Source organism: Cinclus cinclus, chromosome 1, assembly GCF_963662255.1.
Source record: "Cinclus cinclus chromosome 1, bCinCin1.1, whole genome shotgun sequence".
Lineage (NCBI taxonomy): Eukaryota > Metazoa > Chordata > Aves > Passeriformes > Cinclidae > Cinclus > Cinclus cinclus.
The window spans coordinates 9308099-9335970 of NC_085046.1; the positions used below are offsets into that span (position 1 = coordinate 9308099).

General features: G+C 36.1%; 1 protein-coding gene across 1 annotated transcript; it reads left to right on the top strand.

Moving 5' to 3' along the window:
• Positions 1-2083: 2083 nt before the first annotated feature.
• Positions 2084-27827, top strand: DYNC2I1 (dynein 2 intermediate chain 1). The gene is made up of 24 exons (XM_062493852.1): positions 2084-2113; positions 4680-4733; positions 5560-5986; positions 6496-6548; positions 7157-7483; positions 8798-8856; positions 10652-10709; positions 12214-12291; positions 13462-13657; positions 15234-15336; positions 17489-17618; positions 18158-18269; positions 18647-18741; positions 19062-19188; positions 20070-20242; positions 20800-20962; positions 22179-22292; positions 23361-23422; positions 24496-24547; positions 25767-25827; positions 26074-26170; positions 26432-26563; positions 26872-27095; positions 27656-27827. The coding sequence occupies exons 1-24, from the start codon at positions 2099-2101 to the stop codon at positions 27825-27827; spliced, it is 3084 nt and encodes a 1027-aa protein (XP_062349836.1). The 5' UTR covers positions 2084-2098.
• The last annotated feature ends 45 nt before the right edge of the window (positions 27828-27872 follow it).

The window sequence follows — 27872 nt, forward strand, 5'->3', positions numbered from 1 at the left end:
CCACGGGGCTCTGGATGCAGCCCAGGACACAGGCAGTTCCTGGGCTGGGAGTGCCACGTCCGGGTCATGTCCAGCCTCTCACCCACCAGCACCCCCAAATCCTTCTGGGCAGGGCTGCTCTCAATCTGCTCATCCCACAGCCTGGGTTGATATTGGGGGTTGCCCCAAACCATGTGCTTATAGATTATTGTTCTGCCAAAACCAGATAAATAATCCATAAGGCATCTTATACATAGATATTTATACTTAGTGGAAGTAATTTGGCCCTTAAAAGTCATATTTACATTTAATGGTGTGTTTGGGCCCTTTATTTTTTTTTTTTTTTTGTGTGTGTGTGTTTTTGCAAGTGTGTTTTGTTTGTATGTTTTGGTTTTTTTCCAAGAAGATATCAATATGGGGGTTTTTTTGCTCATAATTGCATGCTTGATTTACTTTTCTGCTACATGAGAAAGGAAAATATTTCACAGTTTAGACAAATGAAAACTTTTGCAGCATTTTTAATTTATTCTGGAAATATGATTACAAGGCAAGGTATCATGGTATCAAGGTATGTACTTATGAATTGACTATTTAAAGCCAAGTATAAGGGGTTAAATTTTATCTCTTTGAAGTCAGCCACAAACTCCCATTGAACTATGGCAAGAATGTTTCTCAAATGCAAAAATGCATCTTCCTTTACTTCCCCCCCAGTAGTCAGTTTTCTACAAGCATCAATATTTGCAGTAGCAGTTACATACTAACTTGTTGGGTTTTTTTTTTAACACTCTGAAAATCAGGAACAAAGTTAAAAGAACCCAGAGGAATTTTCGCTTGGTCTTTTAGATTGCATGTGTTAATGGGTTGTAAATATTTGCTGTGAAATGGCATGCACCTTTCCTGCAGGCAACCATCGAGCTCAATCCAGGTGGGTTTGGTGAGCTGTCACTTGCACTTCGTTGCAGAAATCAGCTCTGGTACTTGTCACTGGGGGAAAATTATTAGCATTTTAATTTATTTATACAACTGTTCTTCATACCTGTCTCTACCCAACATCTGGGTAAGTCGTAGATTAAGCATAGCACCCCTTTACAGTTTTTTTACCCTGAAGAAATTGTGCACAACCTTGTTAAAAGTGATTCAACCACGATGAGGGATGGTTTCATGATATACTTCACCTAGAATAGGTCAGTGTTGCAGAGAACAGTGCTTGAGGGCTTTGTGAGAGTCCCGTTCCCAATTTACAGGGTCTGAGCCCTCGCCTGTGGAAACCCAGCAGGCACCAACTCAGAATCCCAGAAAGGGTCAGGGAAGGGAGCACAGCGGGTTATCTGGTCTGTCCATCACAATTCATTAACTCACCTCTTTTCAGCAAAGAGGTGATTGATGTACTGCAGTTATTGAAATTAGAATATGACCAATGGGTCACCTGGTCCAACCTCCCTGCTCAAGCAAGGTCATCCCAGAGCACACGGCGCAGGATTTTGTCCAGACGGTTCTGGAATATCTCCAGAGGGCCACTCCACAGCTTCTGTGGGCAATCTGTTCCAGTGCACGGTCAGCTGCACAGTAATGAAGTTCTTCCTCATGTTCATGTGGAAATCTCTGGACATCAGTTTCTGCCCATTGCCTCATCTCCTGTTGCTGGGCACCGCTGGGAAGAGCCCGGCCCATCCTCTCGGTTCCCTCCCATAGATATCTATGCACGTTAGCGAGGTCCCCCGTCACTCGCCTCTTCTTGAGGCTGAACAGAGCCAGCTCCCTCAGCCTTTTCTCAAAGGAGAGATGTTCCTTCATCACCCTCCAGTGGACCCGCTCCAGGAGCTCCACGTCTCTCTTGTACCGAGGAGCCCAGAACTGGACACAGATTCCACGTGTCCCTCAGTAGCTCTGACGAGAGGAGCAGGATCACCACCCCGACTCGCTGGCAGCGCTGTCCCTGCCGCACCCCAGGACTCCCCTGCGCTCGGCCACACGAATTCCCGGGGCGGGCGAGCCTTCCCGCGGCCCTGCAGGCGGCGCATCCATCGCTCGGCGAGCGGCTGCTGCCCCTGGTTGCCGGGGCGGGCCCGCAGCGCCGCCCGATCGCGGCCCGCGGCGGCGGACGCGGCCTCCCGGCTCCATGGAGGGGGACAAGGTGAGGGGAGGCGGCCGGGAGAGCGGGGCAGGGCCGGGGCGCCGCGCCGGAGTCTCGGCCGCTGCCCCCGCGGCTCTGCTGGGGCCGGTCGGGCCGCTTTGTTTTGTCGGCACGGCGGTGAATCCCCCCCCGCAGCAGCCGCTGCGAGGAAATCCTCGTCCCGCCGGCAGAGGGGTGAGGTTGTACCAACCGCGCATCCTCCTGCAGAGGGGATAGGAGAATACGGGAGTACCCGCTGCTTCACGTTCTGCATAAAAGTGGGCTTAATAATTAATGCTCCTGTAACCGCTAATTGTCGGGCTTTAGTTCTTCGGGAACACACCTAACTCTTGCATTTAGGTGTTAAATTATTGAACGTTTGTGGAGCTCCGGAATAAAGGAAACAAAACCACATGCTCGTGCTAACATCAATTACTGTGTGACATTTTCACTTAAAAAGCAGAAGTGCCGAAGCAGCGAGCTGGTGAGTTGTGATGGAAAAGTAAAACTGTGATGTAAAATATTTCAGGAGTGTCCCTGTGAGAGTGCCAAAGAGCCCGAGGCAGTGGCGGAACAGCCACACTGAGTGAGGAACCTCCTTTTGCTGCTTCTGTCACTAGTGCTCTTGCTGTTTGAGGGCTCTCAAATTGTCAACTCGTACTGGAAATAAGAAAGATAAACGTTTACATGCCAAAAAAAAAAGTACCTTTCCCTGGCTTAAAACTGCTTTTCTGTTTCCTTTTTTTTTAGAATCACGTTTAACTGAGTTCTTAAATTAGTTTAAACCAGTATGTTCTGAAAACCTCTTATCTTTCTAGTTGTGAGTGAAGAAACCCCTGTTTGTTCCCTTACAAAGTTTATCTAAGGCAACAAGGTTTCTTTTTCCACTGACTGCTTTTTCTTTAGATTAAAGGACACATTCTTAACGGGTAAAAACGTTCATAGCATGTTTTGAGTTCAGTAAATCTGTGGCATTTTGTGTGAGCTGAATGCTCTCAGGTGGTTGAATTAAGCTAAACCCCAGTGTTATTTAAGTAATTAATTAATCTTAATCTGGATTTAAATGAGTATGCAAGTACTTCTAAATTAGCAGATAGATGAAGAAGTTAAATAATTCTTTTGAAAGTTTGTTTGAAACCTTTTTTCTGTGGACATTTACTTACAGAGGGACAGAAGTCTCAACCCTTTATAAAGTATCTCCTTTTCCCTGTTTATTATACTTTTGCAAAAGTTGAGATTTAAGTGGAAAATCGTCATACACAAAAGCAGCAATTTCTGGTTGTGGTGGCAAGGTGAAAACTGCAGACCCCAGAAAACTGTCAGATGGGTGCCAGAGAGCCACCTGTGAATGTTTGCTGTGTGCTTTTTGCCTCAGCTTTGAAATAAATCTGAAGCTGCCTTATCTGATGGTGTCTGTTCATTATGCTGTTTTTATGCTATTAACATCATTAGCATTCTTCCTTTGTTTGCTGATACATACCTAAATATTGTCTAAAACCAAAACATGGTTTTAAATAAGTTACTGTTTGAGACTATAATCCAACATTCTGCTCTCTTCCCATGCATATCCTTCCTTCCAGGTTACATTCACACAAGTTCTGTTGAGATTCTTAGGCTTTCTTAAAGCTTGACTTGGGAAAATTATCAGCTTTGTTTTTACTTTCTCATATGACTTTCTGTGTAGTAAATATTTGCATTCTTTTGGTTCATTTATTTTTTTGCCTTTTTTAAGTATCAGAAGAAAATAACACTGAAAGGGCACTTTCTATTTGTTACAAATACAAAGTATCTTCTTGGGAGTTCTCATCAACTTTAGAAGTTTACCAGTCCACTACAATCTTCTATAAAATTCAAGTTTGAAAAGACAAGCTTTTTTTTTTTTCATGTAGAATAAATTTTAAAAAATACATATACTGTTAAAATACTGCCTCCATATAATGAATTAACAAAAAAACAACAAAAAAAGGGCACCATATGTTTTCTTCCACCAGTGCAACTCATTATTACAGTATTTATCAGTGATTATTTTGCTAATCTTCAGTAGCTTTTGCCAAGTCTAAATTTGAGAATAAGTATAGCCTGATTATGTCACTTTGGATGTGGTCATTATCCTCCAATGGGCAATCCTCCAATAGTTAAAATATTCAGTAGGTTAAAATTCTTCCTTTCCATTAGTGATCTCAAACAATATTTAGTCTTTTTGATGGCAGCTAAGTGCAGGAGCTCTGCAAATGTGGATAGAAGAAATATAACCTATTTTACTAGGGAGCACTCTAGTGAAGCAATCATGTGTACTATGTTTAGTTTCATTATCATTTTGCTTTTTACCTTCAGTACTAGATATAAATATTTTATGTGCAGTCGATTTACACATGCAGTCTGAGCTTCAGGCTTCTTCCAGGTCCAGTCAGGTGAGATTTACTGTAAATAGGTGTTAGAGCAAAATCAAATTACTGTTTGCATGAACCTTCCAGTGATTCTTGCCATGTGTACCTTGGTCCTTTCCTCAGAAATTTGATTCATTGTTAAATAATTTACTTCTCTCTGCAAATTGGTTACTCAGTCTTTTCTGCATTTTCTTTTCTAGAAGAGAACCAAAGAAGATACTTGGAAAGCAGAAGAACTTAGGAAACACCTAAAGGTGGATTTATTTTATTTCTGCTAGTCTTGATGTCAAGCTGCCTTACAGCACTAGAATTTATTTGTGGTCTAAACATAAAGAGTTGACTGTGTTCCACAAGCCACTCTGCCTTGTGGGGTCTGCAGTAGCTCTTTAACACTTCCTGGTGCACCAGACACTTTAAATCTGGATCATTGAATGCAAATGATACAGGGCTTTACTGGGTAGCTGCTGAGTTCCTTGTCACAACTGACTGTTCTGGAATCTCTCCAGTCCAAGGTTACCCAGAGGCTGGCCCCACTAAGCTCTTTCTAGCTACATGAGTCATATAAGATTACCCTACAAATGTCTAAATTAGGTAAATGGAAATAATACATTGTTACAGTAATCACACAGCAATCAATGGGATCTGATTTGCTGGTCACCCAAATTCAAGTGACAGCTTTGCTTTATATATATGATTTGCTTTCCTGAAATGTATTATCTCTTGTATTTATTATCATCATGTATCATGTTTGTCCTGTGTGTTTTTAAACTGGTTAACTACGTTGTCCCCTGAAAAACAGGCATTTAGGCTGCAGTCAGTTACATCATTGATATTCATATTAGGTTTGTGTTGTATTTTTTAAAAGCTGTTTTCTGATATGTGTTATTATGATTCCATTTAGTTTTTTTCAGCAAGCACAGACATAATGTTCGTTTTTAGAAAGTAAGCCTAGAACTGTATCAGCAGGTTTGGGAAATTAAATGCACATTAACTAATCCAGCATTATTTTTTCCACATGAATACACTCTTATCAAAATAGATTGCTGAATTATAATGATGGATTTTTTTATTTTATTTCAGGCATCACTACCAGATATTCAAAATGAAGACCAAAAACACAGAGAGAAGAAACTATGGAGAGAGAGGACTGTTCATGACATAGACCCTAACAGGCATGAACGCAGAGACAGAGAGAAGAGCAAGGAAAGAACGAGAGAGAGAGAGAGGTTTAAATCCAGTGAAAGGGACAGGGATAAAAGGAGAGAAAGAGAAAGGGAAAAAGAACACCAGAGAGAAGACCGAGAGAGACACAAAGATAAGGTTCAAGAGTCATGTTTGGAGGAGAGACGTAGTGTACTAAAACATAAAGACAGGGAGACTGATAGAGAACGGGACAAAAAGCACAAGGCATATGAGATAAAGCAAATAGATCCCCAAAAATTTCTGAAATCATTTGAAGGAGGAGATACAGAACACCACAGGAGGAGAGAAATCAGGCATCGTTTGGGTAAGTAACTTTGGGTTGCTGTTGTACTTGGAAATATTTGATATTTAGATAGGAATACTCTGAAACCATACCCCATCTGTGCAGAGAGGATAAAACAGGCAGGTGTGAGTACCATACCTACTGGCATGTGTATTTTATGGAATGGTTTGGTGACCTAGTTTTATTTTGATGCTTTTAAAAAAACCGATGCTTGTTTCCCTTCCTCTGAATAGATGATGGGTGTCACTGGTTTTCTTGGTCAGTGCCTAGACACTCTACTGAGTGATCCGTTCACTTGCAGAAATCAGTAGCGTGTGTCATTACACTTAGCATTACACAAGACTGGAGGGATTCATTAGGAGACAGTAACCAGCTTTGGAGAGAGAATTTCAACGGAATTCCTTTTTAGAAAGCTCTTACATTAGAGAAAACACATTGCTAAAATACTGTTTCCTACATGCTAGAGTTAATTATGTACAGAGTTTGAATATTATAAAATCTGTTTCCTAATTTACACATCTGTTTTCTAGAGGAGGAGAAAGCAAGAACTGAAGAGCAAGAAAGAAGACATAAAGCGCACAAGGTAAAGGAAGTTAGTGAAGTGTTTCCATAACAGAATAAGATAAAATTGTAGAATAATGAAGAAACTGGCTCAGACTGTAACTCCCAAGAAATCCAAGAGATGCATAGATAGTAGGGTGTTAACAAGTGTGCAAAACACAAACAAAATATATCTCAGCTACCCAATTTTAAGGATGTATTTCGTTCTTATTTTAAGTAATCATGAAATAAAATTTTCATTGCAAGCAAAGCTTCATTTTAGTAAAGCTAAATGAGATGTTTCCATCTGCTATTTATGCCTTTATTACAGGGGTAATTGATGAGTGTACATCCTACTTTAGACCACCTAGCAGACAAGAATTAATTTTCTGTGTGAAGAACATATAATCCAAAGAATTTTCTGTAGCAAAGTGTGCAGTGTCCTAGAAGAAACAGAAACACCTAGGCAAATCTCCAGTGCAGTCATAATTTGAAACTTGTTATCATAGGAAATGAGAACAAATTAGTTGGAAGATCCATGTGACAGAAAGATTAAGTACTTACAATTCAGTCATTTTAATGGTCAAACATGGGTAGATGAACAGTCTTGGAGAACTTTTTAACCATTTAATATTATTTTCCTCTTTGCAGGATAATGATTTAAGAAAGAAAATTGAGAAAATTTTAGCCTACGAAGTTGAAGAAGGTGAAGGTGTACACAAGTTAGAGAAACATCGAGAGTTGGATAAAGAGAGAGAAAGAAAACATAGAGAAAAGAACGAACATTCTGTTGGAACAGAAAAAGAGAGGCTTTCTAAAGAGAAAACTCATAAACATTATGGAAAGGAAGAGGAAGAAAAACATAAATCAAAGAGATCTAAAGAAAAATCTTCCCATGGAGACAGAGAAGGGCCAGAAGCAGAAGCTAATGAGAGAGTAAAAAGTAGAGAAAATGAAAGAAAGAAATATGATTTAAGGGTAAGTTTTGTTAAAACATTACCTTATCACTTACTTTAATTATTAGTATATTGTCAATAGGGGAATGATAAAAATGCTTGTGGACTTGATTTTAAGTCAACATTTTCTGAAATTTGGTGCTGAATTGGCAGATGAAAATGCTACATCTGCATTTAAGCATCCTAATTCAGAGTTGATTTCTTCCATGAAATTTAAACAAAAAAAAATGCCTATATGGTAGAAACGTCTTTTATTCATAAAATTCTTTCTTGCTTTGACTTTTGAAATTTTTTGCAAACACTTCAAAGTGGAGATGTTATAAGGCTTGAGGTCCATTCAAGTTTATTGTCTGCCTTTATAGCTAAAGGTATGATTTTAATAGAAGCTACTTTTATGTTGTGTATGAGGGGAGCGCAGCTATCCAGATCATAAGTAGGCATGTCAGTATATTTGTAGTGTTTGCCTCTACTTCTGAAGCTATACAGTATCTTTTATGTTTGTAATAAGGAGCATGATGTTATATCCTACAGGCTTAATCAATAATTTGTCATTTTTTGCTGATTTTTAAGTATTTATACAACAAGACTGAGAGAAGAAATCACTAGTAATTTGTAACTCTTCAAATAACTTTTATGAGACATACAACAGTTGAGATGGTCTAAGGTAGTTTCTTCTGCTGCCTAAAGAGTGAAGATGTACAAGCTTCTGAAATAAAATTCAGAAATATATTTTATAGAGATAATCTAAGTAATTTGGAGTGTAGGGGCCCTCCATGAGTGATTCCTGTAACTGACTGACTGCAGCAGACAACAAAAGTCTATCAGGGGTTTGCTCAATGTTTGACTTCCTTGGAAATTTACTCTGGTAGCTATTAGAGAGCACACACACTCTGATACTTCTGTCCCAGAGTTATATTTTGTTTTCTGTTTCTGGATAGGGACAAAGACCTTTATCTTAAACAACCTATTGAATACATTTCCAAACTTCAGAGAACCTTCATAACACAGAATTTAGGATTCAAGTCCCTCTACTGGGGATTAAAAGTGCCTGAGACTGTTCTCTGTCCCTCTGTCCATTTTGTGTGAACTGTAGTACATACTGTTAAAATCTCATTTTTGGAACAGACTGGCCACAGCCTTCCAAGGTCAGCCCTGAGCTCCTTGCCAGTTTTTCAGAGCATCTTACAAGCAATGACTAAAATAAAAAATAGTCTGCAATTGAAACAATTCAGTAGCAACCTTTTTTACTGTTTGTTGAGAGTACTAATAATACAGGTTCATATACATATTCCCTCCCAGCATTTCTGACTCATGAATATTGTGACTTCTTTCACAGAACAGTGTATACAAAAAGGAGGAGAGAATGCAAGAAGACACGAGCCATCAGCTTTTAAGGTAAATTGATAGATTTATAAAAATTATATACTACATGGTGTCTAGTAAGATTCAGTCACCACCAAACCAGTAGGTGTAAATTCTTAAGCTCACGTATCTGGGGATAATATAATTTTTGCTCATAGGCCTGATAGTACAGCAGTTACAAAAAAATCTGTGTGTTGCCTCTAAGATGATTCAGATAAAACTGTATGTATTTGTATTCCTTTAATTTTTCTTCAGCAGGAGATGTTTTTCAGTCCTTGTAAATTACATGGGTATTAATCTGGGCTCTTAGTTTTGGAGGTGGCAATGATGTATTTTACCACCTGGAAATTCACTATGTAGTCATGTGGACACATGTAAGATTCATGATGAGCTACATAGGCCTCTACTTCATTGTTTAGTTTAATTTGAATATCAGTACTCAGTTCCTATCCTAGATGGTATCTAAAACCATCTAAATTATCTAATTAACTAAATTATATTTATATATATGGCAAGTTTGGAGTTGAATATGGAGGAAAAGTTCCAGATACCCTCAGTAGGATCAGTTAAATTTCAGGATTCTATTTCTAAGCTTTATTACTAGCAAATATAAATCTTAGAGAAGTTTCCTGTATGTTCTAGTACTCTGAATTCTTTAATTCTTGAGCCTTGTGAAATTCTTACACAACTTCCTGGAGACTAATTCTCTGGGTATATTTTTGGTTCCAATTCTCACTCTTAAACCCTAGTTTAGCTTCCTGGCCCAATACAAGTCTGGGTTGTTTGCTTTTGGGGACACTGGAAGTGAAGTCACTACCAGTGTTGGCTGACTGTTACTAACATTAAGCATGGGACAGACCACTTTGACTGAAATGAATTTGTGGAAGTGTATTCCTGTGCAAAACTAAAAAATGAAATCTTTCAGAATGCACATGTTGGGATGCTACCTGGCAGCAGCACTCAGCTGTGTCAGCAGTGCTGAGTATTCAGGCAGTGTTTTGAAGCTGTTGCTGCTGGGGTTGTGGCTGAGTCACTGTGCATAGCTGGGAAAGAAGAGTTTAGCCATGCCTGAATGGCAGGGAAGGCAATTTGGTTTAGTGACATGTCCTGAAACCCTGGTTCAGCTTCAAGCACTGTTAATTTTGAATCACTCCAATTTGTTATGACAGGATCCAGCCAAATTATAATTTTTATTGTTGTCTTTTCCTATGTTTGTCAATCCAAACAGCAGTATATACAAATAGTCGCAAAAGAAGTAAAAATATTCTCTTTTTCAAGTCTGATACTCTCTACTTACTCTCTTCTGATAAAATAATCAAAGAGATTATTGAGGAGCAAAGCTTGTTGTTGATTTGCTCCTGCTCCCTGACCCTGATTTTGCTGTCCTCATAAATAAGATCCCTGAGTGAAAAAACTAGTTTGAAATCAGTCTTTGATTTATAGATTTAGAGCATATTGCACCAACCTGATCTTGATCTCTGGTTTTCTGCAAATATGAATACAAGTAATAAATGTGTGGGGTTATGAATATTTTTCTTCACTACTTTTTCTTGCCTTTTGATGCAATTATAGCTGTTAAATTTGGACAAAGTTTCTGAATTCTTTGCTGCTTATTCACTTGGTTGTTTCATTATCCTTTTGTATCATAGAGATCTATAAAAATACTTGTAGAAATATTTCAGTTAATTGGAAATTTCCAATTGTTTTTTCCTTTTCAGGAAAAAAAACAAGGAAAACAAAGCAAACAAAAACCCTCAGAAAATAAAATTGAAACAGAACTGCTTTCTTATGAGATAACCAATAAAATTGTACTTCTCTCTTTGAACAGGACAGTAAAAGATAAAGGAAAACTCATTGAAAAAGAGGATATGGAGACAAGAGAAGAGGTAAAACTAAGGAAGAGGGAATAATTTTTATATTTTGAAATTATTTATTTTAAAATTTTAAAACGGACAGGTGCAGACAGAACCAAATTTTCACCAAGTGTGAAGCTGTATTGACTTGGGTTTATTTGGAGTAGTTTATGCAGATACAGCCTAACTCTACCACAAACATTTTCACAAGTTTTGTGATATTTTCAAATTATAGATTCAGCTCATCTTTAAGTGTGAATTTCTGTTTTGAGGATCTAAATTTCTTTTGTAGTTTGTGGAGAGAAATAGGCAAGTTCAGTCCTCTTATATTTGGTCTCCTTTTCCATTATCTTCTCTGTATTCATTGGCAACAGAAGGCAACCCAGGAGGGCAAAATTCCCACTTAAGACCTGACTCAACAGGAAGACTTAAATTCCATGGCTTTGCATTCTATGCTGTCAAATTTTTTTTTATATATTTGTTGCTCCAAATACCACAGCCTTTCAGATATTCCAGCACAGCTTCCTAATTCTGCTTTGTATTAATGATATATAGATTTTCTCTATAAATTCTTTGAAGTAGGAACCCAGGCAACTACTGACTGGAGGAGGTTTTTAGTGTGTAAAAACCATATGTGTACTAGATGCATCTGTGTTATTAAATAAGGCTGAAAGCTCTGTAGGCATTTTCTGAGATGATCATAGGTAATAAAAACTACAAAGTAGCCTAGTAGCTAATAAAGACTCACCTTTGTTGAGTGTGTTACTAAAGGTGTCTGACTAAATGGAATAAAGATTTTTTTAAAAATTATATTAATTAGTTGCTGGGAACCTACAACTTTGCAGGAAGAAGAAATCAGAGAAATTTCTCACAACCTAAGTTATACTGGGGGGACCAAATCCATTCATAAAATAGTGCAAATGTTGAAACCAGGAAAGTTGCCATGAATAAATGGCATTATTTTAATCAAATTAAAAATCTGGAGAAAGGTATTGCAGGGATACCATAAATTTTATTCCATGTAAATAAAGTAGAGGCTTCAATGTAGAAATATTATTTACATATAAAAATGATCTTATTCTCCTATTATATCCGTGTCTCTGCTTTCCTGGTTTCAACATTTGCACCTACTTTATTAACAGATTGAGTCCCCCAGTATAACTTAGGTGTAGGGATAATTTTGTCTAGTCCTCAAAAGGGTAGGAAAATCTTATTTTGTTGTTAGCACCATCAATGAAATTGTAGGCAACACAGCAGTTTTTGTGTTTTTCCAGTAAAAATACTGGTAGAAAAACAGTTGGTCTTCCAAGATAAGGTTGAGTTCTGTTTTTCTTCCTGTACCTTTAGTTTAATTCAGTAATTATCACTTGATAATATAATTTTATTTATCTGTATAAACTATATGCTATATGTTTGCTTGAAAATGTAGAAATATCTGAGAACAGCAACTATTAGTCTATTGTATGCTAAGATTTGGCAGGTAAGAGATTTTTTTTTGTAAGATTATTTAACAGTTTCATTTATTTTTCTCATTTAGGAAATGAAAGGTACACACATCTCTAATCCAGACACAGGACTTGAGGATTTTTCAGCAAATTATGAAGATGACTTTGAAGTAAGTAGAAGTATACAGTTGTCTGTCTGAAGTAATTCTTAAGTATCAAAATAGAGAAAACTTTGTTCACAGAAATAAACAGGATGTTACATGATTTTTAGTTATTTTTTTGGTGAGAGTGACTTTAATTTGGCTAAGAGTAGATAGTGAGTAATTAAAATGTTATATAGAAACTCTCTGCTATATATTTAGTTAGTTTTCATCAGAGGTTGGGAGCTAACCTTTTTTTTTTTTAGTTGAAGTGTTCACAAAATGTCTTCTCTGCCTTTGTGGATTTCAATTACTTAAATGACATTATGTGAAGAATGCTGAATTGTTTAAATAATCAGAGCTAATAATTTCAGGTAAAAAGTAAGAAAAACCTGTTTGTTTATCACTGAAAAAATATCATAGGAAAAAGGTATTAACACATGGCATTCACTGCACTAATTTGTTTAACTGAATTCCCTATTTTTTAGCTCTCTTTTGTCTACTTTAAAGTTATTAAGATACAAGAATGTGTGGGATGTGCTTTAATTGTGAGCTGAACTAGAATCATCTTTGTTCAGTGAGGGTAGAATTCATCTCCACCCGTGCCAGAAGTGATGATTTCCACTGCTTAGCTGGTCCCTGCAGTAGCCCTTTACCATTCAGTGAAGAGAAATAAACACATTTAAGACTTAAGATATGTTAGGTGATTATTTTAGCATGACATGAATTGTCTTAGTTTGGAGAATTTATTAAAGGATGACCCTTAGGCATAGACAGGGAGTGTGGCAGTTTAGTAAATGTGAACCTGCTATTAAAGGACAGCTTGAGTTAAAACTGTCAAGTAAAAAACTTCATGCATCCCTGAAGCATTTATGCCATGGAACACTATTATTTTATTTCTTTAAAGAACACATAATTCACCTAAATATATAATATCCACTTTAGTATATTAAATAAAAAGACTATTTTGGGCACTGTAGAACAACACTGAGATTATCTTCTCTTCATTAAAATTACTGCACAATTAAGAGATGCCATTTTCTTTCCATCAGTTATTTTAGAATGCCTTTCCATCAGAGGATTTATAGCCATCTGTATGAGGTTTTTATTTTAACGCCATTGTATAATTTCTGTGAAATCTTGAAAAATACATCTATAGTCTGTGTTTACTTAGTATAGAAAGTTCTGTTACTTTCAAAGGACTATGAAGATGATTTTGAAGATGATGAAGACAAAAGTGGTGATGTAGGAGATACAGAAGAAAACCTAAGAGAGGTTCCGTTTTCCAGAATATCAGAAATTGAAGAAATTCAAAGAGCAATTACTGCAGAAAATGATAGAATTTTTACTCCATTGCCAAAGAAACTGGAAAATGAAAAAAAGAAACCAGTCATGGGTATGTGACTAGATACCAGCCTTTTTTTATTAAATGTATGAGTAACACATACAAATTACAAGTCAGCTGGCCACTTTTTCTAAAAGTCTGCCTAAAGACCAAAATCTGGTTCTCTGGGTGAATCATGTAGATTTGTGGTAAGCACTGTAACATCCACATTACTAAATGATTCATAGGCATTACTAATCATTTAAATTGTGAAATATAAAAAGTACAGACTGACATTTAATACATCTTATTTTGGGTAAGAGGAGCATATGAGAGTCTGGATTTTGAAAACTTGAGGAGTGCTGGAACAGTCTGGAGCTTCCGCTGGCATTAAATTCACCTTTTTCTTTTAAGCAAAATTGAAGCAACTGTTCTGGAGGGAAGGCAAGAAAAATATCAATACTACTCAAATATATAGCACTTAATCACTTTTAAATGCAAGCTCTTTCTGAAATGTCTGGTATTTAGTTGATCTGACACCTGTGAGTGCCAGAGCTGCTTATTTAGCCACAGTGGTGGTTCTTTGCAGTCTGCACTGAAGTGAACAACCACACTGAATCACTGTGCAAAAGAATATTTAATAGCCTTTTAGTCTGGTTCAAAGTTATTACAGTCATGGAGGAATAGCATGGAGTTTCTCTAATTCCTTAAAGTATCACTTAAAGGTCTTTTCCAGTCTGGAAGAGTCTCTGATTCTGTCAATAGATTTTCACTTAATGGTCATTTCAGCCAGAACCAGCATACTGTAATGGGAATTTCTTCTTGCAGAAGATTTATGCAATTATTATTTTTCTAATGAACAATACAGAATCGACAAAGATTTTTAAATTTCAGAATTGTAGCACTTGGTGATTTATTCTTAATTACACGACATTCTTTTTTTGATGAGCTTTTGATCTTGTTTGCTTAAGATGGTGATTATCAGTCTGGCAATTATTTTTATAAGTTTAGAAGCATTTTACAAGCATTGCCTAAAAAGGTCATCCTTTGAGGAAGTGAAGCATCATTAGTCCTGACTGAGAAGTTGGATCTGAAGGTCAGTTAGCTGCAACCTAGCCAGGAAGGGGAGTAAGATAGACATGACATCAGTTGTAGTTGGTCTGTTAACTTGGCATTTCAAGGAGTAGTTTTCAGTGTTTTCCTTATTAATCTAAAGACATTAGTTAAGCCTGTGTTGATGAGGTTCTCCTCTACCTGAGTTCTTACTCAGAGTTTTAGAGTGCACATGGTGAAGTCTGTGTGACTTCAATGCAATTTTTAGAACCGATCACAGTTGAACAAGGCACCCACCTGCTGATGGCAAGAAAAAGAAAGAGGCACTTTCTGCATCAGTCTGCTAAGTAAAAATAAAAATGGTCAGTCATTTCAAATTGATTGATAAAGAACCATTGTAAGGCCTATTTGCTGGCCCATTACTGATGTTAAATTCATTGTACTGAAAATGATGATAGAGCACTTCGTGTAACATGTGGACCAGGAACTTTTCGTAGCTGTGTTGTAACAAATCTGCAGCTTTTTAGACTTACTGTTTAACACTTTCATGCACTTTTGAGTGTGAACTGTAACACTGTGTTTTACAATATCACAGAAAGGGAAGATTCTTCTGTCAGAAGCTCTTTTTGTGGAATATTCATGGATTTCCAAATGGCAAACCAAAGACAAAACAGCCGAAGTATGGCCAGTAAGCAGAAGTAAGTGTATTTTAAATAATCCACCCAAAATGGCATCTAAATAGGTGATATGTGAGATGCACTATTTTTGATTATATTTGAAGTATATGAACTGTATAAACTTGAGGATTATGGAACCAAATATTTTATTCACTAGCAGCAATGAGTTAAGTATATATAATTTACAGGTATTGCTGCATGTAATTTTATAAAAGAAATGTATATATGTATATATCAATTTATGTGCATCATTTTATTACAGAATGTGTTGCCAGGATTGTAGTTTCTTTGTGTAATGCTTCAGTAATTTAAATAGATATTGACTTATAATACTAAAGAACAAGCCTTTTAGCTACTGTCAGGTCTCTGCAGAATTGTGACTTCTTGAAACGATCAAGGATATATGGTGCATTTAGTTGCCAAAATGGCACATTCCCTTTCAGGGATAACATGGATTGCTGTTAAAATATGTTATTACTGATCTAAAATTAATCTAGATTTGAGATACCTAAGACATCTCTGTATTTTAAAAAAACATATTGATGCCTGCTTTTTGTGGATCTTGCCAGGAACTGAAGATTTGTCTGAAGCACTGTATGTATCTCCAATTTTCTGTTACAATGTTTGGATTCATAAAGCAAGATTATTAAATGTTATTGTTAATACCAGATTCCACTGTCTCACGGCTGCACATCAGTGGCTAATTTTCACAAAAGGGAGATTTTATTGTCTAAGTTATTTAATTCACATTGCCTGAAATTATATGCTCAAATTTTACACAAGTTCGTTTTCTAGGCTTCCTCTTTAGATTGTAGAGTCAGATTAAGAAGCTCAGAAAGCCATCTCTGGAGAATTGCCTTCTGGAATGTTTGTCAGCCTCAGCTGATTCTGTACCATGACTGATTATGACTATGTTTATAACTCTGTGTGCATGCTAACAGCATACACAGCCTGTGAAGAGAACGAGCATTTTCATGGGAAGAGGAAGGGGTTGTGGAATTTAATCTTCTGTTAATACATTACTACCAGTAAATAGACTGAAAGCATCCAATAAAGAAGTTGTGGCAGTTGGCAGTTATAAATTATAAATACAAATTTATTAGTTTCTTTTAAGGATTTGTCTGCATATATCATTAAGATTCGTAACTAGTAAGAAACTTTCATATGTTTTAGTTAGATCTCAGCAATCTATGCCTATGTTTGTGAAGAGATGATACATTGGGAAGCACAAGTAAAATGTGGGTAAAAATACGCAATAGATGTCATCAAGTAGCAAAAAGGAGATGTGAAAATTGTCCTTATGGATAAAGAAAAAATTCACTTTAAAATACCGATTAAATTCTAGCTCTTGTTGCTCTAGTCTTTTGCCTTTCCAAGTACCATCTTGCCTCAGCAAAAATCTGTAACTAGAATCTGCAAGAATGTTTAGATATGGAATTTCTGTAGGTCCCTAATAGTATCTGGTTTGTATTTATGTATTACTTTTAAATACATCAAAAAAACTGCAAGTGCAAGAGAGAGAAAGGGAGGCTACAAAAATTGTCTAATTGTTAAAGACTGTACTACAGCAAGAACCTGGAACCAACTTGTAAGCAGACATCTTCATGTAATTCGCTCTTAGAATGAAATATCTTAACAGCTTTTATAGCAGTAAAGCAGATAGATACTTGTGTGAATTGTAACAAAGACTGTCAATCTTTTCCTGCATACATGCAAGCTAGGACATCATAGAAGATCTTTATAAAGCATGTACACATATGAGTGATGTGAGTTAATAAAATGAGTTTAGGAGAATTAGCCACTGTCCTAACTATAGAAGAAAGAGATATTCATCTGTTACCTCACAGTATTGCTTTGGAATACTTAGGCAAGATTCTCTGCTGAGCTTTTGATAGTTTGGCTTTAGTAATAAACCATGTTAAGTTTGCCCTTTGCAATTAGTATTGCATTTTCAAATATGGTCATTATGTCAATGTAATATTAAATAAAAACTCTTAACAATAGTCTATGTATTTCTATTGATACATTTTTATCTGATAATTAGTTTTGGTACAACTTCAATTCCCATAGATTAAAGGATTGTTAAATACAAAATCATGTTGTCATTCTTTAAGAATACCAAATATTTGGTCTTAACCATTTTTATGTTTTTCTCTTGTAATTCATCCTGAAGAAAACGGAGTTCAGAACTTCTCCCACTAATTGACCTGGATTTCTCAGTTAGTTTTTCATTACTGGATTTGCCCCCTGTCAATGAGTACGACATGTATATCAGGAATTTTGGTAAAATGAACACTAAGCAGGTGCGTAACAAATACATAGTAGTATTTGAATCCTCAAAGGGCTGCTTTTCCTTTTGGAAAAGAATTTTCCTTAAAAAATAAAGTTACTAAAGCTACCTGGACATAAAGTAAAAAATTAATCATATTCATCTCTAAGCTTCAATTACTATTAAGCAATGATCTTGAAACTTTTGACCAGACAGGCCATTTCCTGTCTGTATTAAAAGAGAACCCTCTTATTTTCCTTCCCCATTTTATAAAGGCCTTTTTGCCTGTCTGTAGCTCAGTGTCTCCAAATATGCTGGGTTTGGTGTTTACACATCATGGAAGACATTCTGTATTTTTGCAATATTGTCTATTTAGCCCTCTGGTGTGAAATGTGGTAAAATGTTCATGCATGAAATAGTGACAGTATGTCAGTATGCTCAGGTGTGAATTCACAAACAGAAGAGGTCGAGCTTTAAATTTCAGTTTTAAAATTACTAAGTTCTATTCAGTTGAGTGCTGTCATTCTTAGCTGTGTCACCCCATATATTGATAATTTTGTTTTTCTACTTTAGGCATATGTTCAGTGTAATGAGGACAATCTTGATAGAGACATTCAGACTGAAGAAGTTGAGACACTGGAGAAATGGACACAGCATCCAGGAGAAAGTGCTCTTGTATCTGGAGGTGAAGAACATTTTAATCCTATTCATTCATGGATGAGTTCAAGTCATGTAAACTTTCTCATTAGTATCCATTACTTGTGAGAATCTGTAGAATGGCAGGCTGCATTGACAGCAAGCTGACATAGGCACTCTGAATCCTCATGTGGAATGTATGAAAAATAAGTGGCAGAAATAGTTTTTCCTTCTGGCTTGTTGTTTCTGTTGGCAGCAAAAATGCGTCTCCAACAGATCTTGTTCTTCAACGCTGTTATTTCTGCTGAAGATAAGTTGATTCCTGCCACTCTTCTCTTGCTTAAAAATTAAATTGTCCTTACACTTTTCTTAACAGATTCCCTTTTGAAGCCTTAAGTTTGGTTTTTGTTTTTCTGTTTTTCATAGGTCCCATAAACAGCCAGGATGTATCAGTGAATGGAGCTCCAGCACCTGAAATTGATTCACAAAGATTAGCAAATTTTCTCCGATCTGCTTGCCAGGTGCACTTATATCCTTAATATCCCTTCTGAGCTGTGTGCATAAGTGTACAGTGTGATAGATCACTTACAGTTCTTGTTCTGACTAATTTAAGTAAATTACTTAAATAATACTTGTTATCAAAAAGAATGATCTCTCTGCAAAGGAATGGAATCAGAGCTGTGCAACTTTTATGTCTTTAAAACTGTATTTGCAAAGTTACAAAATTAACAAGACAGTTGATAAAGTTTCATGAAATTAATCCACATAACTTTAGAAAGCTACAAATAGTAAAGCTGGAAGATGACCCTTTTATTTGTATAAATGTAATTATGTTTGAAAGGTGATTGCTGTTTTGCTAGAGGAAGATCAAGTTGCAACACAACCCAGGAAACTAAGATCTCGCCAAACCAGTCTGTCTATTAGTGATAGCTGTTTCCAGTTAAATACTAACCAGCCATTCCTCCATGGTAAGGGAACTTTATTCTACACCTTTTAGTGTACAGAGTGATCTCTTCTTTCCTATGTAAAGTGCCATGTTCTTTGTCATTACTGTGCAAACAGCACATATCAGGATATGCAGATGATGTAAACCCCACTTTCTTTTTAATTGCACTAATCTTGCTGGAAGTCTGTGCACATTGGTTTCACACAGGGACTGTCAGAGCATCTTACAAGAAATATATTCTATCTATTCCTACCAGAAATAAAGCCAGCAATTAACATGATGTGTGCAATTTCTTGTCCCTGTTCTTGAAGGGCCATCCCAAGGGGTATAATTTTGTTTGGGTTCTTTATGCTGACAGTAGGGCCAAAGTTACAAATAAAGGCAGGTTATTCAACAGGGACACTGTAGCCTGATATATTTGAAAAGCAATTATATCTTCTCCATATAAACAGTAGCTGTTCAGATGAAAAGTGAAAAATAGAACATCTGTAATTGTGTTAGGAAGGCCTATTATAACACAGAACCCTACATCATCTAACATGAACACATGAGATGAAACCAAAAAGGCCTGGCCTGTGCTGTTTCTTGTTTGAGACTCAGTTTAATTTTCAGTATATATGCTGAGGTCAGATCAGATTGGCTTGCTTATGTCCAGAATAATTATTCTATTAATTTTATGACTCTCTTCCTTTTTGCTTTCTAATTCTAGTATTCTGAATTCCTTCTGTCGTCCCTCCTTTTTTATTGTATAGCTTCAAAAGCACCACAGTGTGAATAGAAATATTCTTCATAATTGCATCTTTGTTTGTTGCTATAGCAGCTTTGAATATGCTTTTTCATTTGCAGTGCATTTTCTTTTTAATTTATTGATTTTCTTTCTTGGATTTTTTTTTAATGGTTTAGGCCGAAAAATACTCTGCTTGTATGTCTCTCAAATTCAGAGGCAGACACTACTTTCTGCTCATGGATTACCTGAAAAGGCAGGTGTTGATTTGCTGAGCAGAAAGAGCATTATATGTGTTTGGAACATCTGGCAGCCCTCCAGTCCTCAGAAAGTTCTAATATGTGATTCAGAGGTATGTTTTAATAACATTGTACATTTGTCCATCAATTGCAATACTTCATTTAAAGATTTTATTTTTACTTGGGATCTTTTTTGTCTTGCTGCAAAATATGCCATCTTCTATCTTGTGAGAAACATATTTGAGCCTAGTGAACAAAGACTATTCTTGTTCTATTCTGTGCTCCAGAGCCAGACTGTAGTGATGGTCATGGTGTTTTGTTGGTAGTTTTGATTTTTTAATTTTGACTGTATTTCATGGTTGAAGAGTGAATGGAAGTAAAACATCTGGTTGAGCTGTTGTTAGGACTTCTCTCTACTCATCCTTCCCATACAGTTCAGTCATCTCTGTCAGCTTTGTGACTATAGATGCAGATTACACGATTGATTTGAAAAGGGAACACCTACTGAAGGTCTTGTATCCTACTTCCCTTTTAAAATAGATTTCCCTTCTGCTATAAACACATGTAATCTCTATTTTTCAGGTTTTCATGTTCACAAACCTATTGCAGGCTCATCAAACTGTTGATCTTTTTCATAATATCAACCCTGCATATTTTTGCTGTTTTACAGGTGGTATGTTGTTGCTTTAGTCCCAGTAAAGCAACATTAGTTTTTGCTGGAACAGTAGATGGTTCATTGTTGGTGTGGGATCTTCGAGAAGACTCAAGAATGCACCCTTGTATGATGATCACTGAAACTGAGTGGACATTTAGAGTTCCCACATTTTCCACAGGTGAGCATCTGTGCATCCTGGTCAGGCACCTTGTGCACAGTGAAAACGTCACCTAAGTCTTGATGTTTCTGTAATGTTCATGCAAGATATCCTAGCATGAAGAATCACATAGACCAATAGTTTTGTAAATAATTTTATTAGGACTGTAGATTTAGGTTAGTTATTAGGAAGACTTTTTTTTCCTGTGGCAGTGGCGAGACACTGGCACAGGTTGCACACAGAAGTTGTAGGTGCCCCATCCCTGGAAGTGTTCTAGGCTAGGCTGGATGGGGCTCTGAGCAACATGGTCTAGCAGAAGGTGTCCCTGTTCACAGATGGGGGTTGGAATGAGATGATCTTTAATATCCCTTCCAGTCCAAACCATGCTATGATTTTCTGATTTAACATTGGCTGTGTTACTATTATTTTTATAAAACATCCCTCTACACACATTCACAAAATCCTCTTTTTTTCACAAGTGTTTCTAATTGCTGCAGCCATGTAAAAGTAAGCAGTAGTTGGTTGTAGATAGACTTCTAATTCTTTTAGTAGGTCAGAGATACTTGGTCTTGTGTTGCATGCTACTTGTCAAATGGATGTGTGCAGTTTCATGTAGCTGCTTATGTAAGCAGGCAGATTTAATGCTGGATACTTAGGAAGCTTTAATGCTTTCAGTCTTAAATGAGATTAAGTTCAGTGCACAGGGCAAGTCCAGAAATCATGAGGATCTGACAAAGAACATGCATTGAAATTACTTTAAACACATATTTGCCTTGAAATGTTATTAAAGGGTAAATATATATTTTCTTGTGGTGAATATTTTGTTTCAGGATTTTTCAGGATACTGTCTACTAGGAGTAATTTTTCTTCAATTTTGTCTTCTTTCATAGTAAACAGTGATTTGTTTCTACCGCTGTTGTTTATGGAGCTTGAAATATTTTTTTCCATGCTAACCCTGAAATGGCAGATTTTAATGAAATGTCTGGTACAGGGGTATAAATGATGCATCAATCATTTGGAAAATGAGAAGTGAATAGAAATATTGAAACACTGATTTATCTAGCAGTATTTTGTTAATTTTGCAATGTTGTATTTGAGACTTGTGCAAAGTTCATTATTTGCCATTCTTTCTTTATAATCATAATTCTCCCATAAGCTGAAAAGTGATGAAGATTTTTTTTTGTTTTGTTTTGTTTGTGGAAAATATTGTTTATCTTTCATTATCCTTACTTTACAGATGGCATTCTGAACTCAGTAAACCACACCTCTGCTATACTGGCAGTGGAACCTCTCTCAACTTCTCTCAGCAATGACCACAGTTTTAGGCTCTCAAGCCTCTCTTACCAGGAGGGTATGTAACCTGTTCTTCTAAGCATTAATACATCTGAGTGTTTCTTTAGGTGTCTAGTGAAACAAATACATCATAGCCAACATCCAGCTAATGATCTCAGTCTGCCTCTTCAGTTGTTGGTTGTATCAATTGCATGCAACATTCGTGTTTGTTTTCTGCTCTCTTTTTTATGTAATGTTCTTTCAGTGCAGCTTCACATCAGATGTGGTTGTGTGCTTGTTATAATGGCTGTTTTCCAGACCAAATTTCCATGATAAAACACATTATCACTCAAAAACTGCCTTTGGAAGAGCCTTAGTGCTCTTTAACATCCAGAAAAAATCCCTGAGTCAGTGGAGCAACTTATTTATATCTAAAAGCACTTAAAATGCGTGGCTGCAACTGGTGGTTTTTCCTGTGCCTTTTGCCTGTTCTTTTTATGAGCAACTTTGCAAAGCAGCTCTAATCCTCACATCCTCAAATTCTCAGACAGTGTGCTAGGGAAGACATTATCACCTCCATTACAGGTTTGTACTTTGAAATCCATAGTGGTTTGAAGAAATGTGCTGCATATTGCAGGTTCTACGAGATTCCATCTGTTTCACTTTATGTTCCCTTCCAAAGTCCATGCAGAATCCAGACATTTTAAAAAGCATGCAATCTGAGATCATCTGTCTTTCTGGTAGGACAAGCTGCACATACTGGAATAGATAGAGACATAGAACAGACTGTTTGAGTTGGAAGGGTCCTGCATGGATCATCCAGTCCAACTGCCTGATCAATTTGGGGCTGACCAAGTTAAAATGTGTGTTAAGGGCATTGTTCAAATGCTTCCTTAGCACTGACAGGCTTGGGGCATTGACCACCTCTCTAGGAAGCCTGCTCCAATATTTGACCACCCTGTCAGTAAAGAAAGTTTCATGCCTTTTTTTTCCTTTGGTAGAATTAGAGCACTTCATTTTTTATGAAGCTGAGAAGATTGCAGAAGTTTCAGAGGATGTATTAATGTAGGAAATGTTTCAAATCCTTTGCTATTGTTCAGGAGGAAGGTCAGTATATGAATATAAACTGTTGCCATTCCTTCCATAGAAATGTCAGGCCCTCCATTTCAGATAGCTTCAATGGATGAAAATGGAATCCTCAATATATGGGTGAGTATGTATGAAAAGAGAGAGTGTAATGTGTAATAAAATAATTCAAATATAACCACTTAAATTCAGAATTTCTGATGAGAACTGCCTCCCTGAGAAGTACAGCAATACTAACCATTCTGTTGTAATTCTCCTTAAAAGTTTTGATCTGACTCCCTAATGTTGTCCTTAGGCAAAAGTATTAACAGGTACATGAATGAATGAAAAAAGGCAATAGATTGTTTTACGTCATAATAATATGTTCACATATTTGCAGTAGTTGATTAATGGTCCTCAGTCATCTTTCACCCACTTACTTTATTTTAAAATCACAGTGGTATCAGAGATGATATTGAATGTAGGGGAGAAATTAAATTCATAATTTATATAAAACAAATATAAAGGATAAAGGATAAAAAGTGAAAATCAGAGGATAAGATTTCCTTGCCTAAAATATGATGGTCAGGAAAACACCAGGTCTACTGCTCTTAATTACTGTCATGACAATTCTTCTATCATGTTTTCAGTGGTTTTTTACCTGATACAGCTTTGGTCCAGCTGATGAATCTGTGAATAATAAGAGATAAAATATTTCACCTCTGTGTCAGTAATCAAGTTCTTTAAAGCCTTAACTTTAGTTACTTTAGTAACTTTAGTAGCGATAGATTCAGGCTAAATGACCTACTCTTTTTATTCCATGTATAGTTCCTGTATAGTTAATTTTATTCATTTGTATAGGAAAGCACAGGAAATGTGTTACAATTCCTTGTTTAGAGTGTTGTTTTTGTTTTTTTTTTTCCTTTTTTTTTTTTTTTTGTGACTGACCAAACCAAAAAGATGCCAACTAGCAATAGAGTGTAGAATGTAGCTTTCTATATTCTGCTTTCCATCAGGGAACATCCAGCAGGCATGTGAAGCTATTTTTGTAATTGAGGACATTGACAGGGCATAGAGAATCTACCTGTAATCATTGTAATGTTAGACCTGCCTCTCCAAAAAATCCTTTAGTTATTACATATTATTACAGCTCACCAAAAAACTTTGAAGTCTGGTAAATATAGATTGTTTATTAATGTTAAATATTGACTTTTCAGGTAGTTATTGAATTGCAAAAAGTGGATCTAGCTGGTTCACAAACTGACTTAGGTGAGTACTGTATGTTAGAGGTAGGATAAAATGCTCCAGTTTTGAGACTATGAAGTAAAAAAGAGAGAGGAAGAGTCACTGATGTACTGGAAGTAGTTTAGAAAAAGGCAAAATTTCTGAGGAAAAGATTCATTCTGAATAGTTCATAGCTGGTGTTTGGGGTTATTGGTTAGGTATGAGAATCATTTTCATTGCTATCTAAATCTCATCTGCTAATTCTGTATTGGTAATTGCCACCACACAGCCACATTTTTTACAATGTCAGAGAAGCTTTCTGTGCTGTCAACAGTTTTTTTGTGTTTTTTTTTTCTGCAAATAATGTGTGATTCTATGTCTTTGGTTCTCTTTGTACTTTAGTTTTAACCAAACCTGTTATAGTGCTTTTGTTGTTGCCTGTGTCTCCATTTTGAGAATTGTCCTGAAAGTTCATTTTTAGGTAAAATACTTAATTTAGTGTGAGAAAAAATTTCAGTGAAAACACTGAAGAACCAAGTCCACTCAGCCCTTTTTGAGTTACATAAACAGAGAAAATTACGTTCTTCGTTCTTTAAACAAATTCACACTTACATGCTTACCTAACTGGAAAAGGCTGTGACAAAAATCCTTTCACATCTGAAAATACCTAAATAAACAATGAAGTAAAGCCAGCAAACTAGAAATTTTGATCAGTTTCTATAAGCTCATGTACAATGTCAGGCTATATTAAGCTGCTAAAGCTGAGTATTATGTCTGTGGAGAGGTGCATTTTAAAGCTGTGGTGTGTTGACACATTTTTACTGCAACCAACAGTAAAATTTTTTCCCTCTTCAAGAAATTCTTGTCTTTGAAGGATTTGAATTATTTATGTTGTTCTCTGCTAACAAGTAACACAGACCAACTTTATTTGGATGCATTATTGCACTATCTCATCACTATAATTCATTGTCAAAGATCCAGGTAACATAAATGTGCATTTTAACCATTCCTAGAACTGGCTCTCACAGAGTGCTGGAAAAGAAACATGTAACTACATTTCTATTTCTGTCAATGATTGTAACTCTTCAGATTTGAATTCTGAACCAAATAGTTCTAAATTATGTAAGATTCTTATATGTCAAAGGCTGTATCTGCAGTAAACTAATAATGAAATATCCTTTTTACTTTACAATTTAATTTATTGAGTGCACATTTTAATGCAAATTGCTAAAATCAGTTCAAATAATATTTTTTATAATTTTAGGTTTAGTTCCTGGAGGGAAAGTGAAATTAGTACATAGCTCTACTGTGGAATTGAGTAACAGGTAAGAAAACTGAGGCATTTCAATTTTACATATGTTTTCTCACAAAACTAATTTTTCTTATACTTTACTAATTTGCTGTAACAAGATATATTTAACATTATTTTCTGTCGTAGGGTTTTTTTAATACATTTCTTCCTAGACTTAGTCATAGACATCTTAGATCAAGAGTTTCTGTATGTACTTTCACAGCTTTAGGAGACAATTCGCTGTGTTAATGTCATCTTTCACCTTTGCCATTTTCCTCAGCCTTTTCCCAAAGGATATTAGCCAGAGAATGCCACAGACACTGACTATTAAATTTCTGTCTTCTAATCCAAATCACTTCATTGTTGGAACAAACATTGTGAGTATCATGCTGTTGTTCATCTTGTTGTTAGTATTTTTGTTTGGAATCTGTCTCATTTAGTTGGAATTTTACCAGTAGGCTGTACATAAAAATTATAATTTGAGCCTATATTATTAAAATATGTTAGCTATTAAAATTTGTTAGCTAGCAAGGGTCTTTTAAAGCATCAGATAATGAATTATTTAAATTTTTCCTATAATACAATAATGCAATCTTTGTTTTGTATAGTTTAATTAATTTTCTTTATATTTTTCTTAGGGTCTGGTAGGCCATGGTACAAGACATGATTTGAAAGTTGTTCCAAAGCTATTCAGGCCTCAGGAGAACAGACTGAGACCAATAAGCATCACTGCAATGGATTTTTTCCCTTTTGGGAAGCCTCTGTTTTTGGTATGAAAACGTTTTAATAGAAGTTTCATTTTTTAATTACTTTCTGAGAGTGTCTTTCTAATTTGATGTATTCAACTAGATGTGATACTTGATTTAGCTCACTAATTCAAATCTGCCATGAAGGGTGACAAAAACATTATAGAATAATAGGATCATTTAAGTTGGAAAAGACCCCCAAGATCATGAAGTCCAACCCTTAACCCATCACTGCCAAGTCCACCAGTAAGCAATGTACCTAAACACCACTTTTTATATCTTGCTTAGTTTGTTTTGTTCCAGAAGGTGTTTTCTTTTTATCTGTGGTGTAGGTTGGCTGTTCAGATGGAAGTATTAGATTACACCAGATGACATCAGAGTACCCTCTCATGCAGTGGAATGACAGCACAAAGGGTCAGCCAATTATTGCCCTGCAGTGGGCTTTGACAAGACCTGCTGTGTTCTTCGCCCTGGATGCCTCATCCAACATTTACATTTGGGATCTTCTGGAAAATGACTTGTTGCCTGTGGCAAAGCAGACTATCCCATCAGAGAAGTAAGTGCTCTCTTTTTAACAAAATATTGATATTACTGCGTGGGGTTTTTTGTTTGACTTTAAATGGTCATTAGAATTTGCTTTTCTAACTTTATTTTGTGGACTACTAAAGGTGTGGAGACAAACTAGAGTGAGCTAAATTTTAACTGTCTTCCCTAGGCTGAATTTAGCCTTGCTGATTATCCCTCTAACTAGAAGTTTTCCTTGTATCCTTGTAAACTATAGCAACACACTGCTAGTTTTTGGAGAAAATACTACAATTTTTAAATTTATTACACTGTACTGGAAAATGCTATCAAACATTGTTCATTTTTACAAGCTTGAAATAATTTACAAACATGATTAGAAATTGATGATGAAATGCATGGGGAAGAATTACATGCTATATTTACTTTGAATGGTTGCAACTGGTGAAAAGCTAAATAACACACTGGGACTTGAGCAGGAAAGAGGAATCATTTGGTTGACTGTAAGTAACCTGATACAAACATGTTCGAAAGCACCAATTTCTATTTATTTTGCCTCAATTAAAACACACTCTCCTGTTCTTTTGATTTCAGGGTTTCAACTATGACTCTGCTGGGAGAGCCAGAAAAAGCAAATGGATTGTTAGGCATGGTGTTGGCCAAGGAATCTGGACAGATAGACATTCAGTATGTAAAGAAGAAGTGGGCATTACCTCAGCCTGAGGAATCTGACAAACTGTATTCTATTTTATTGCAGTCTTTTTAGAACCAGGGTTGTATAATTTATTGCAAAATGCGTGGTTTATTTTTT

Coding starts and splice junctions, on each gene's coding strand:
- DYNC2I1 (XM_062493852.1), top strand. Junction 8,857..10,651: donor ACGAGCCATCAGCTTTTAAG/GTAAATTGATAG, acceptor CTCTTTGAACAG/GACAGTAAAAGATAAAGGAA. Junction 10,710..12,213: donor ATATGGAGACAAGAGAAGAG/GTAAAACTAAGG, acceptor TTTCTCATTTAG/GAAATGAAAGGTACACACAT.